The sequence below is a fragment of the Podarcis vaucheri genome (genome assembly GCF_965113315.1).
Source record: "Podarcis vaucheri genome assembly, chromosome: 15".
Classification (NCBI taxonomy): Eukaryota; Metazoa; Chordata; class Lepidosauria; order Squamata; family Lacertidae; genus Podarcis; species Podarcis vaucheri.
This window is the reverse complement of record NC_138753.1, coordinates 39,773,353-39,787,149: the sequence shown is the minus strand read 5'-3', so window position 1 is coordinate 39,787,149 and position 13,797 is coordinate 39,773,353. Positions and strand designations below refer to the sequence as shown.

General features: G+C 45.4%; 1 protein-coding gene across 1 annotated transcript; it reads left to right on the top strand.

Annotated features, from left to right (window-relative positions):
* The first annotated feature begins 2,241 nt into the window (after positions 1-2,241).
* On the top strand, positions 2,242-13,204 carry STAR (steroidogenic acute regulatory protein). The gene is made up of 7 exons (XM_082200896.1): positions 2,242-2,388; positions 5,677-5,790; positions 5,937-6,064; positions 7,132-7,290; positions 8,320-8,504; positions 8,611-8,704; positions 9,583-13,204. Exons 1-7 carry the CDS (start codon positions 2,325-2,327, stop codon positions 9,703-9,705), a joined length of 867 nt encoding a protein of 288 aa, XP_082057022.1. The 5' UTR covers positions 2,242-2,324; the 3' UTR covers positions 9,706-13,204.
* Positions 13,205-13,797: the final 593 nt, after the last annotated feature.

Sequence of the window (13,797 nt, the reverse complement as noted above, 5' to 3'; positions counted from 1 at the left end):
AGATGGAAAGGAATTGCTGAAATAATTAACAGAAGTGGAATAATAATAAAGCACATTCAAATGACATTCCCCTCCCTCAAAGAATTCTAGGTTCTGCAGTTTATCCCTCACAGAGGTACAATTCCCAGCAGCCCACAGTGAACAACAGCACCTAGAATTCTCTGAAGGGAAAAATGTGCTTTGTATCCTTAGCATCTCATGTTATTTGGACCCAAGCCTCTGTTGACCATGTAAAACCCAGTGGATTTCATGGCTGTGCAGGAATTTGAACTCTGGGCCTCACCCACCACAGGTAGAATCTTAGAGACTGAAGGGAAGCAGGCACAGGGGCTTCTCAGTGGTGGCACCCGCCCTGTGGAATGCCCTCCCATCAGATGTCAAGGAAATAAACAACTATCTGACTTTTAGAAGACACCTGAAGGCAGTTTTTAATGTTTAATGTTTTACTGTGTTTTTAATTTGTTGGGAGCCGCCCAGAGTGGCTGGGGAAACCCAACTGGATGGGCGGGTTATAAATAATAAATTATTATAATATTATTAATAATAACTTGGGGTCCTCTAGCAAAAGAGCCCCTGCCTTGTATGCAGAAGGTCCCAGGATCAATTCCTTGTGTAGAGGTGGAGCTGAGAGAACCCTACTTGAAATTCTGGAGAGCAGCTGCCAGCCAGTGGAGACACTGCCAAGATGGACCCAGTGGTCTGACTCAGTAAAAGGCAGCTTCCTATGTACGTTTGCTGCAGCTTCCTTGACAGGTGGCCAGCTGAGGGCTTATAAACACATACCTTCCCTCACTCTTTCCGGACACAATCCAAGCTCTAAAGCTTTATGTCAGAGTGCACCCCCCACCCATGGAACTTCCCCTGTGAAAACCCACTCTTTAAAGCTGAATCAGAGCAAATGGCAATCCATGGAAAAACTGAATGGCCATTTGCTCTGACTGAGCTCTAAAGGGCAGGTTTTCATGGGGAAAGCTCCAGGGCAAAATAAAAAGAAAGAATTAAAGCCATCAGATACTTTAAAGCGCAGATCTGTGCCTGGAAAGAGAGGGGCAAAAGGTTAGTGTGGGTAAGTCCAGAGTGTCTGCTTCAGTACTTCCAGCAGAAGTACAGTGGTACCTTGGGTTACATATGCTTCAGGTTACATACGCTTCAGGTTACAGACTCCGCTAACCCAGACATAGTGCTTCAGGTTAAGAACTTTGCTTCAGGATAAGAACAGAAATCGTGCTCCAGCGGCGCGGCAGCAGCAGGAGGCCCCATTAGCTAAAGTGGTGCTTCAGGTTAAGAACAGTTTCAGGTTAAGTACGGACCTCCGGAACGAATTAAGTACTTAACCCGAGGTACCACTGTATTTAACCTGCTGTTGGAATGAGGTGCTACCTCAGTTGCTTCAACTTGCTTGCCTTCTTACTTACAAGTAGTCCAGGGAAATGTCCTACCGTCGTTTTGCTCAGCAGCGAGAAGGGTGGGAACAAATGCTGCATTGGTTGGATCTCCCTGTTGAAGGCTTGCTCTGCCCCGTCTGCACTTGACGCTGACTCCAACTGCATTTGGGCTCCTTGCTTTCTGCCTTACCTGTCCCCATGGGCACCAGTCCCTACTGCTGTTTCTGATGCCAGCTTTGCTTTGGGCACTGTGTCCGCCCGCTTGCCTGAGAAGCTCAAGATCAGGAGTAGGCAAACTAAGGCCCGGGAGCCAGGTGCAGCCCAATCGCCTTCTAAATCCGGCCTACCGACGGTCCGGGAATCAGCGTGTTTTTACATGAGTAGAACGTGTGCTTTTATTTAAAACGCATCTCTGGGTTATTTGTGGGACATAGGAATTCGTTCATTCCCCCCCCCCCAAATATAGTCTGGCCCCCCACAAGCCCTGAGGGACAGTGGACCGGCCCCCTGCTGAAAAAGTTTGCTCAAGATACTCAGAGAGTAGAGAGAAAGGAAAAACTTTTGACTGTTGTAATTGGCTTTTTCACGGAGCTGCTTAAAAAGCATGGTGACTCTGCCAGGAAGGCATCTGGCAACCTTCAATGCAGGAAAACCAGCTTGAAGGGTTTGGGGTTTGTGCAGCCTGCCCTCTGCCCTCTTGCGAGATCCACGCCTCCCACCTGCTTGCCCCCACCGCAAGCTCATGAGGCGATGGGTCTGGCCTTGGTGTCAGCCAGCCTGCTGTAAGTGATGTCTTTCCTTATCTCTCTGCTGACAAACCAGCATCCTTCACTGGCTATTTAAGAGCAGAGGGGAGAGGAGGCACCAGCAAAACAGCAGCAGAGGCGCTAAGAGACACAGGGAAGCCAGGATCCTCCGCAACTCTTTCAGACTTCTGTGATGCTGCCTGCGACTTTCAAGCTGTGTGCCGGCATTTCCTACAGACACCTGCACAGCACAATGGGTGAGTACAAACCAAACACCATTACTATTATCTTCAGAATCAGAATCTTTTTGAGGGGGGAAATGTGCTTCAAACATGACTTATAGTGGGTACACAGTGTAAATGTGATCAGATGAATCTCCTACAGTTTCTTTTAAAGGTAATAGCAACTACTGGTGTGTGTTTGGGAGTTATTCAGATCACATCCATTGTGCAGGGCCTGAACCCTTTGCCTTCCTGCTATTTTCCAGATTTAAAAGTTGTTTCTGTATGTTCTTACTGTGGCACAAACAGAATTGAAATCTAGGGAATGATGAACGGCTCCTCTCCCCTGGTGCTGCAGTTCCTGTCTGAACGGCTGCAGCTAGTAGCTTTTTCATTCCTTGTGTTGCTTTTCAACTTTTTCTAGCAAGCCATCTTCTGGGATTCAGTGGGTGAAATATTGATGTATAAGTGTAAAGAACTTTAAAAGAGCAATTTTTGTTGTATCGAATAAAAAGTTATCAGGGATGTTTCTCGTTTTCTGGCTGCTTGACATGTTGTTAATGGCTAGCCTGGGAAGCATAGGGTCTTTTGCAGTGAGCTCCCAGATTTTTGCCCTTTCCCTCTCTTTAGAACTTTTCTTTTTTTTGGGGGGGGGGACTTTGCTTATAGTGGGAGGGTGCACTGTAATGTTGACCGTAGCTACGCAACTCTCCTTATCTACCAGTGGCATTGATGTTTGTGCATTAGCCTATGTACATTTCATGTAAATGTGTGTCATGTGCCTTTAAATAACCCAGCAATGCCCTTAGATGCATCTGTCTATGGCATGCAGAAATGGAAACCTTACATTTTGTAGTTCAGGGGAATCTAGTGGTGGCTGCTGCCCATTGAGACAAGTAAGGCGGAAAGCAGGGAAACCACCAGCAGGGAGAGCTGTGGCCAATGACGGGCAGAGCAAGGAATTCTAGTTTTGTCTCCAATTACCGTACATCCCTAAAGAGGCCATGCAAACCCTTGGACTGGTTTTGAGGAGGAAAAGCAGGCAGGTAGAAATTGGCTAAGGGCAGGCTGAGGATAGTGAGAAAGTACTGTACTCCATTTCCTCAAAAAAATGGCCAGTCTCTACGGGTTTTAGATGAGCTCAGCTGCAGCATGCAGAAGGTCACAGCTTCCATGTCTAGTTAAAGTATCTCAGCTAAGGGGGCTATGAATGTAACTAGGGCGTACTTTCCCCTCTCCAGCTGTAGAGAGTTTAAATCAGGGTTGGAGAACCCGATGTCTTCTAAATGCTGGACTCCAACTCTCATTGCCCCAGCCAGAATGCTCATTCCTTTTGGGAATTATAGGGAGAGAACTACCCAAACTGTATAGAAATTTATTCGTGTATGCGACTACAATGGCAATAATGTTACTTGCCCCAAAATGGAAGAAAGTCCAAGCAAAAGAAGAATGGCTACAAAAAACTTATGAAATATGCAGAAATGGTGAAACTTAACCGAAAAAAATAATAAGTCAAGATAACAAACTTTTTATAAAAGAATGGAAATGGTTTATTGAATATTTACAGACTGTAACCAGATAAGAACATTGGCAGGATTCTTGTAATAACCTGCAGTTCTATAAGTGTATATATTTAAAGTAGATGAATAAATGAGGAAATTAAGTTAATTTGGATATGCAGGAAATATTTTTTTAAAAATTAAGGAACCGCAGAAAGAAGGGGTAGGATGTCAAGTTTTGAAATGTTAAAATGACTGTAAAATTATTTACATGTATAAAACTGAAAGTCATAAATAAAATATTTTAAAAGGATGGGAAATTATCATAGATGATGGGAACTTTAGTCAATTAACACCTGGAGGGCCCTTACTTCATTGAGACTTGAAGGGGTTCTGCGCCTTTCAGGACTAGGCGTTTTCAGGCAAAGAAAATAGATTTCCTCTGTTTGATCTTGCAGATATTTAGTTCTGAAAAGCAGCTTTTGATAGATAGCATTGGCTCATGTGAGAAGGGGAAAAAAGGGCAGGAAATTTTTAAAATGGCTTTTGGTATAAATGTGGTGGTAACAACTATTTGTATATTTTCTGCATTCTTAGCAATTAAATATCAGTGGTGAGGAAGAAAAAACAAACACCTGGAGGGCAACAGGTTCCCCACCGCTGGTTTATATTGACACGAATTCTGTTCACGCTCTTTAAGGTTTTTCTAGGGGGTCAATGGAGTCAGTTTTCATATGATGGTTCCTTGTTTCTAAAAGCCTTTATAGTCATAAGTCTGTGTGCATGTTTGTAATGCATCCTGATTTCTTGCACAACTCTGATAAATTAAAGTCACTTTAAGTGTTTTCTTTGAAGAAATAAGCAAGAGATACAGAGGTACATAATTTACCATGTAAACATGCCTTTACCAGAATTTGTACAATTTCTCATTCAAATGGAGCAGAGGAGAAATCAGTTCGGCAGCTTTGTAGTAAAATCAGCAGAGTAGTGTTTCTACTGTGCCTGGATTCCCCTCTTAAGCTAAGAAGGCAACAAAGGAACTTGGAAATGGAGAAATGTTCCAGCAGCGTTTAAAATAATCTTGGGTCCCCAGATGTTGTCAGACTACAGCTACCATCATCCCTGAGCTGACCACTGGCTAAGCTGGCTGGGGATGGTGGGATTTGTAGTGCAACAACATCTGGGGAGTCAAGAACTGTTTTAAACAATAAAATGCAAACAGGACTCCTGACACAGGCTGTCACTGCTGATTTAGTTTTAGGGTTTTTTTTAACAGCTGGAGGTGCAGGTGGGTTCGGGGGAGGAGGGTTGCGTGAAGAACCACTGGCAGTCATTCTCTTCAGGACTAATTGGGGTGCGTGGAAGGGCAGTCAAGTTCAAAGGGCTCAAATCTGTACACTGGTTAATTTTTCGGCTTCTGATTAAGTTTCACAACTTGTTTTTTACTGTATGTACATCAGTTCAATTTACAGCCCTCAGTTTACAGCTGCAGATTTAAGCAAGTAAGAGATTAGACTTAGTAAAAGATTTCTCTCTGTGTGTGTTAACTGTCCAAATCTTGTCACATTAAAGAGTTTAAAATATTCATAAATATTAATAAAAATATATTGGTTCTGGTGGCACAAGAGTAGACTGTGTTGAACATGTCCTCTCAGATCAGCTCACTCTTTTGGGTGCTTTATTTTTCTGCGTTGTTGTTTTTTAATGATGGTTAGGAACCTCGAAAGCTGGAAGTATCTCAGGCCTCTCTGGACCTCAAAGGGCCTGCTTCTCTACGGGTTTAGATATGGCTTTTAATACCACTGTTATGCTTTCCTCTCCTCAGGCTTGAAGAGACAAGCAGCTGCTGCAATTGTCCAGGAGCTGAATAAATTTGCAGTTACCAGGCCTGGTCCCAGCAAGTGGATCAATAATGTGCGCAGAAGGAGCTCTTTGCTAAGTACGTATAACGAGGCACGGTTCTTGTTGGGCATGTTTTATCCTTGCATTTTGGGGCTGCTGAATTTTTGGTGGCATTGAAAATACAAGCTTTCTTTTTTAAAATAAAAATTAAATTAAATTAAAACCTGCTCCAACTTCCAACAGGTTCTAGACTGGAAGAGAATCTCTTCAATGAAATGGAAATGTCCTATATCAAGCAAGGAGATGAGGCGCTTCAGAAATCACTTAAAATTCTTGGAGAGCAGGAGGGCTGGAAAACAGAGACAGTGATGGTAGGCATGTTGCATTGTTCATGGGGGTCGTTGTTTGGTGTTCCCTTCTACTTTGCTTGCAAAGGATCAGGGAAGATGTCAGTTGGCGTCACCAACTTTGCAGCCTTCAGATGGAGAGCTGAATTTTAGTTAGGGTCAAAATATCATTTCAAATTCACAATTAAAATTAAAATTCACAAACCAAGGTATCTTTTATTTTTTAAAATAAGTCTTATTAAGTTTTCTGTTTTACAATTTCAAATACACATTTTACATCCTTAAGATATCAATGACTTCCCTTCTTCCCTTTCCATGGTTCAGGTTTAAACAAACAACTGTTTTCTCAGTTTGGATGTTAGGAGGAACTGTGGTTAATATAAAGCTGGAAAGGGTTCCTTCTGATCTTCTCACAAGTGTAAAAGAAAAAAAAGTGTGTCATGCAAGCCGGTGGCTTATTGCAGCTGGTCCTTCTAGTGGTAATTCATTATTTTGCATCGAAATGGGCCTAATTTTCTTCATGCTGCTCACTCTTCCACCCCACCTGCATCTTTCTACCCTAAAAAAGGAGCAAATATTGTGGTCCTACTGATGCAACTTTTATAGACCCTAATCCATTGATTCAGGCATAGTCAAACATGGTGTGCTCCAGATGCTGCTGGACTTCAGCTCCCATCACTCCTGACTATTGGTCCTGCTGGCTGGGGCTGATGGGAGGTGGAGTTCAACGTCTGCAGGACATCAGGGTTCCCCATCCCTGGTCCACACACCAACTGGTGGTAGCTCTCCAGGATTTCAGACAAGCCTTACCTAGAGCTTGAACTTGGGTCCTTTTGCCTGCAAAGCATGTGCTCTACCTCTGAGCTATGGCCCTTTTCTAACATTAGCCATCCCCCTGGCTAGCACATTCTGATTGTAGCTTCAAGGCCAGCCCCATACAGAGCACATTGGAAAAGCCCTGTTGTGAGGTTATCACGTGGGAATCAGGCTGGATGCAACATACGACCTAATAATACTCATAGCTCTCATGCTTTGGGTTATGCAAGCCAGCGATGCTAACAATTTAGACCCCCTTCTGCTTTTTTCTGCAGGCCAATGGTGACAAAGTCCTGAGCAAAGTACTCCCGGATGTGGGGAAGGTATTCCGGCTAGAGGTGGTGGTTGATAAACCCCTGGACTGCGTCTATAGCGAGTTAGTGGAAAGGATGGAGCAGATGGGAGACTGGAACCCGAATGTCAAAGAAGTCAAGGTAAACACACACAGAAACACATTCTTGGCGAAAGGAGACTGTGCCAATGGCTTACGCATTCAACTCTGCAACAAGTTGTAAAGCACATTGCTTTGCCTGATCAGTGATTTTTTGCGTAGCTATTAGTAGAAAAAGTATATTGTAGAGGAGGGGTGGTCTGAAGAAAGACTGGGATCTACTGAAAGATCCCTGGATGATTCACAGTAAATCACCAAGCGTTGCTTGCTTCTTGTGGTGCAACGACAACAAATTAAAATCACAAGTCTTTAAAACAAATCTCAGCATAGCTAACCAATGTCTTGATCTCAGTGTTCCACACATGTAAAACATGAGCATTAATGAGGTGTTTGGGCAGCTCTGCTGGCCAGTTTTAGACTCTTGTGTTAAGTGTCTCAGATCTGTAATCATGAAGACATGGGTGCATTATGGTATTTGTGGGGTATCTCCATTGTAAGGCTCGTAGGCCACACAGGCTCGTGGGGAATTGGCTCCCTCCTGCTCCCTCCTTCAAAGGACAGAAGAAAGGCCCCCTCATGATTCCCACTGGAGGCAGAACCTAGTCATCATGGTTAGTAGCCTTAAAAGCCTTATCTTCCATGAACTTATCAAAACTGCTTTTAAAGCCATCCAAGTTGATCCCACAAGATGTAGCAATGGCATCAACTTGGATGGCTTTAAAAGCAGTTTTGATAAGTTCATGGAAGATAAGGCTTTTAAGGCTACTAACCATGATGACTAGGTTCTGCCTCCAGTGGGAATCATGAGGCTGTGGCTGGTGACCTTTACACTGTGTGCTTCCTGCCCATGTTGGTAGCACCGATCACATGTTAGGAACAAAGGGAAGTCTCCTTCTGCCTCTTGTCTCTCCCTTCTCCAAAGTAATCAGCACTGCGCTCCTCCCAAAAGTGAGGCAGGAAAGGAATTTGTCGGCCATAGCAGGAATTGCATCAGCTACCAGCAAGGAGGTGCAGTAAGTATCCCTGTATGAAAAATGACAACCCTTTGTTTTCATTGGCGATCTTTCTCCAGATCTTGCAGAAGATCGGCAACGACACGGTGATCACTCACGAAACTGCAGCCCCAACCCCTGGCAACATAGTGGGGCCACGAGACTTTGTGAGTGTCCGTTGTTCCAAGAGGAGAGGCTCAACGTGTGTCCTGGCTGGCATGTCCACCACCTATGCAGCGATGCCTGAACAGAAAGGGGTTATTAGGTAAAGAGTCGTCCCCCTCTCGATTGCTTTCTCCTTGATTGAATTTGGGGGGGTACTCCATTTTTTGTGTAATATGCTAACATGATGCTCTCCTGTCCTCCCACAGAGCTGAGAATGGCCCCACATGTATGGTTCTTCGGCCTCTCCTTGGTGACCCCTCCCAGACCAAGTTAACCTGGCTTCTCAGCATCGACCTCAAGGTACAGGCACACGGTGGACTGAGCTAAATCACTGCATCCATTGGTTTTGCCGGAGATCATCCTCTTGCCATGATTTGGGTGGTGAAACTTTCATAAACAGCTGTGCATTCAGCTCTGCAGGGAGTCGTCTCAGGTGTCACTAAGAGGGATCCACTTTCTGGGGCTCTTAAGAGGGTATTTTTTAGTTAGATGAACTGTGCAAGAAGATACATAGCACTGTGCCAAGGGTTCCTCCTGCATTCCCCCCCTACCACTCTCCATCATTTGATGATAAGATGAATTGCGGCTGCATACATTTAAAGCACAGCGATACCACTTTAACAGTCCTGGCTCCCCCCCCCAATGAATCCTGGGAGCTGTAGTTTGTTAGGGGTGCTGAGAGTTGTTAGGAGACCCATACCCCCCTCACAGGGCTATTATTCCCAAAGTTCCCTGGGAAGAGGGATAGACTGTAAAACTGCTCTGAGGGCTTGTCCGCACTTCTGCTTGTCTCTGCTGTCTAGGCCTGGTTCCGAGCGGATTTTCCTTTGCCCAGCCACTTTTCCTGCGAAAACCCGCTATTTGCTGCTGAATTGGGCTTCCTGTAGATTGATGCTTATGGCAAACCATGGGAAAACCTCTCGGACCCATGCCTAGGAAGTGCAGACAAGCAGGAGAAGCAGGAAAAGTGTAAAAGGGGCTGAGCCCGCAGAGTCCAGAAAGAAAAATAAATCCTGATACCACTTTACTGAGGAAACCAGGGGGGGGGGGGATGAACAGAGAGGTTTTGCCTCTTTTTTATTACTCCAGACCTTGTGTATAGCAGGGAGACCTTCACAGAATTAACCCTTTAAGTTGAACACATAATGATGTTGCTCTTTCCCCCCCTTCTCTCCCAGGGATGGCTGCCCAAGTCCCTCATCAACCAAGTCCTCTCTCAAACCCAGGTGGATTTCGCTAAGCATCTGCGCAACCATTTGAGCAGCAATTCTGCCTCCATGCAGCAGGCCGTGCGCTGTTGAAGTGGCCACACACACGCAACACACTCCTTGTGGCTGATGAATCCCTTTTCCGGCTCATGGACCACTCGCTCAAGGCTCTTCCCCTGGCAGCTGAGGCTCCTGCTCCAGAAAATGGGTAGAGGGACATCCATCTTTCCTGCCAATAGAACAAGCTTCCTGCCTGCTCCTCTTAGGCAGCTTTATTTAACCTCTCCCCAAAGCAAGAGTGGGAATTCTTGGTGGTTGTTGTTCTCAGGGGTGGTCTGTTGTGGGTCACATTTCAGCAGTGGTCATTGCCAGAGCCAAAAGGCAGAGTAGGCCACACCTTTGTCTCCCTCCTTCATTTCACCCCCCTCTCTTTTCTCACATCCACACCATACATTGAAGCACTCACGCCGTTTTCGTTGTCAGGGCTTCCCCCAAAGAATCCTGGGAACTGTGCTTTATTAAGGGCGCTGATCTCACAGAACTTGACTTCCCACCACCCTTGACCAACTACAGCCCCCAGGATTCTCCTTGAGTATTAAAGTAGCTGTGATATGGCGTAGCTGTGATCTCTCTCTTAAGCTTGCAAGGGGAGGGACAAATCACTCTTCTCAGAGGTTCAAAATGATTGCTTTCAGAAATCTTTTGAAATTAGGCAGATGGGCTGAAGGTTGCACCCCCCCCCCCAGTTCAAAGGATTGAACAGCAGAAAAATTCATCCTAGGTGCTTCACTGATCCTTTGATGACAAAGTGCACGACTACATTTTGCAGCCCCAGGTTTGTTAAAGAGGTTTCCTTTTGAAGGGTGTATCTGAAATACCCTGAAAACAAAGCCAAGATAATTGAGCTCACAGAACAACTTAAGCTATGATATACTTTTTAAAAACCAGTAGAATTTAGTGCCATTTATATTTTAATTTAGTGCGTGTATTGTTCCACCCTTTTGTTCCAGGAGCATGGGGTATGCATGTTCCCCTCCTTTCCCCACTCCTAATAATGGTGGGTTAGGCTTGAGTAAGGGCACAAAGTTTACCAAGGATTCCTCTAGACTTGCTTATGGGGTGGTGACAGTCAGCATTCATCCTCATTTAATCCCCTTCATTGGAACAAGCCTAAATTTCCAGGTATGCACTTGAATCCCTCCTACAAAACAGTAACAGCCTGGAGGAACCCCAAAAGGTAGCAGTTGGCCCAAGGTCCACCAGAGCATCTCAGAACTGCATGAGATTTGAAGCAGGGGGTCTGCAGCCTAATCTGGCAGCGCTCTACCCACTGCACTGCTTCTCCATGCCTGATTTAGAATCAGTCTGCTTGGGCCAGTTCGTGAATCTGTGTTTATGCAACACGTCCTATTTTACACTCAGCTGGCCTCTGCTGAACTGACTGGTTGAGGGAACCTCAGCTGGATGGCAGAGCTGCTGCCTTGCATGCAAAAGGCCTCCTGCACTGTCCCTGGACCTGCCAACTAAACGAGGAAGGCTCAGGGAGCAGGTGACATGGAAGACCTCTGCCCAAGATCTCAGAGAAGCACTGCCAGCGAGAGGAAAAAAGGCTAGGCTAGTTGGACAAGTTATCCGCCTTACTGTGCAATGGAAGGGCGTAAGGAAAGCCCTCCCGGAGCAGCCAAAGACCCATCTAGGTCTAGGAACCTGCTGGCATGGTGACGAGCCAGATGCCCCTGGGAAGCCCACAAGCAGGAGCTCAGCACAAAAGCACTCTCCATACTTGCAGTTCCCAGAAGCTGGCATTCAGAGGCATGCTCCTGCCAACAGTAGAGTCGGAACTCCATCTTAGCTGCCTATGTTCCTAACTCTCTCTTACGTATTGTGCCCATAGTGACAGCCTATCGGAAAGCCTTTGTACATGGGATCAGAAAAGAGCCAGTGCCTGTTCTAGGTTTCCAGGGGAACCTGGTGCAAGATGTTCTCCCCGTCTCTGCATGTGTCCCCCACCCTGAGTACACCTACTTTCTCCAGTGTCACTATTGCCTCTCCCCATGTCTCTCCCCCCCCCCCCCCGGAAGGCCCTTCTGCACCAGAACAAGGCCTACAGAGGTTGCTGCTTTCTCACAGGGAAAAAGGCAGCACCAGCAACCAGGAACAGCAGGGCAAAGTATCTCCAAGGATGGGACATGGGCATGAGCCAAACAATGCTGGCTGTAACCTACATCCAACACGCAAGGTACCTTGGGTTACAGCTGCTTCAGGATACAGACTCCGCTAACCCAGAAATAGTACCCCCGGGTTAAGAACTTTGCTTCAGGATGAGAACAGAAATCGTGCAGTGGCAGCATGGCGGCAGCAGGAGGCCCCTTTAGCTAAAGTGGTGCTTCAGGTTAAGAACAGTTTCAGGTTAAGAACGGACCTCCAGAACGAATTAAGTTCTTAACCCAAGGTACCACTGTAGATCAGTGCAGTTTGAACTCACCCTTCATCTTAGTGGGCTTGGTAGCAAGGCGCTTGTTTTGTTTAATGTCCATAACAGCAGGCCATGCATTAAAACCAAGTGACTAACTGCTAACCATCCTTTGTAGCTTAAAAGCCACGATCACCACGGAGCAAGACCCTGCTGAATAAAAATAGTGCATTTGTAGCATCCCTGTTTTGCCACCAGTCTCTTGGCTCTCTGGCCAAGGCCTTTCCTCCTTCTCCCCCTCCCTGTCCACATATACGAGCTTTGGTTGACTGCACTGTATTCACCCCCTTGTGTTTTAAGGGAAGAGCAATAAGCTCAGTAGGACAGCATTTGCTTTACATGCAGATAGTTCTACATCTAATCTAATTTCAGGCTTCTGTCTGAAATCCTGGAGAGCCGCTGCCAGTCAGCGTTGACAATATGGAGCTATGAGGGACCAAGGGTCTGGTTTAGCATAAGGCAGCTTACTATATTCTTCAGGACCATAGCAGGCGAGCAGTTAAAATACACACACACACAAACACACACAAAAACACAAATCTCAGTAACTAGCAGCCTCTCCTTGGTTGCTGAGTTACTTTAAAAACAAATTAGTTTCAATGCAAATATGTATTCCATATTGTTTGTTGTTAGGCTTAAAATAAGATAGGTATGCTCCTAAACTCACTTTGTGAATCTGTAATCCCCAAAGTCTGACCTCAGGCTTGGCGTTGGCACATTATCCAGCCTCACAATAGATTTTATTATTTCAGCTACCAAAACCCTTAAATATGCCATTACTCATAACAACCTGTTTGTTTTTTTTTAAAAAAACACCTGTAGGTATCTTCTTCCCTTGTTTGCAGTTGGACAAAATGTTTATTTAATATTTATTCAAGTCAAGTATATTAAACATGAAAAGCCTGTTCTGTTTTACTCTTGCATTCTCGGTTAACATCTTTTCAAGAACTGGCAGATGGTGCAGTGTGAAGATTTTGTGTGTTTAGACACTAATGTCAGGTGAAAATGAATAACAGCTTCTTTGATCTGAGACACTGAAAATTGTATTTAACAAGAGTAGCAGAAAACTGTGCTGAAAGTTTATGTACTTCTGAAAATAAAAGTATGATTTAAAATGTTCCATGTCACTGCTCTCTTTTTTGCCTACAGGATTAAGACTTTTGAAGCTCATGTAACTGAAAAGGTCTGGCCCTGATTCAGGGACGACCCAGTCAGTGAATTAGGACAGAGAGGGAGAAATGAATTTTATTTTGTATGCTACAGGAATCTGTGACCAACCAGATGTTATTGGACTCCAGTTCCCATCAGCCCCTGGCAGCATGGACAACTGCTATGGAAGATGGGCTCTGGAGTCCAATGGCAGCTGAAGAGCCACAGGTTCCTCATCCCAGTTCTATAGCTTGCAGCTTCTGAATGTGGATGGCCAATGTACCATCTGGTTCCAAAGCTCAGTGGCAGAGCACTTTCACTTTGCAGGTTCACCTCTAGTGCATGCTTTCGCAACCTGCCACCCTCCAGATCTTCTAGACTACATCACCGCTGCTGCCAGGACCGATGGCCAGGCCGAAGGGAGCTGTTGTCCACAGCACCTGGAGGGTAGCAGTTTGGAGAGGACTAACCCTGCCCCTCTAGTTAAAAGAACAGTAAGCTAAGAAGGCAATGGGCAAGACCTCTGCCAGAGTTCCTGGAGAAGCATTCTGGAATGGGCAATA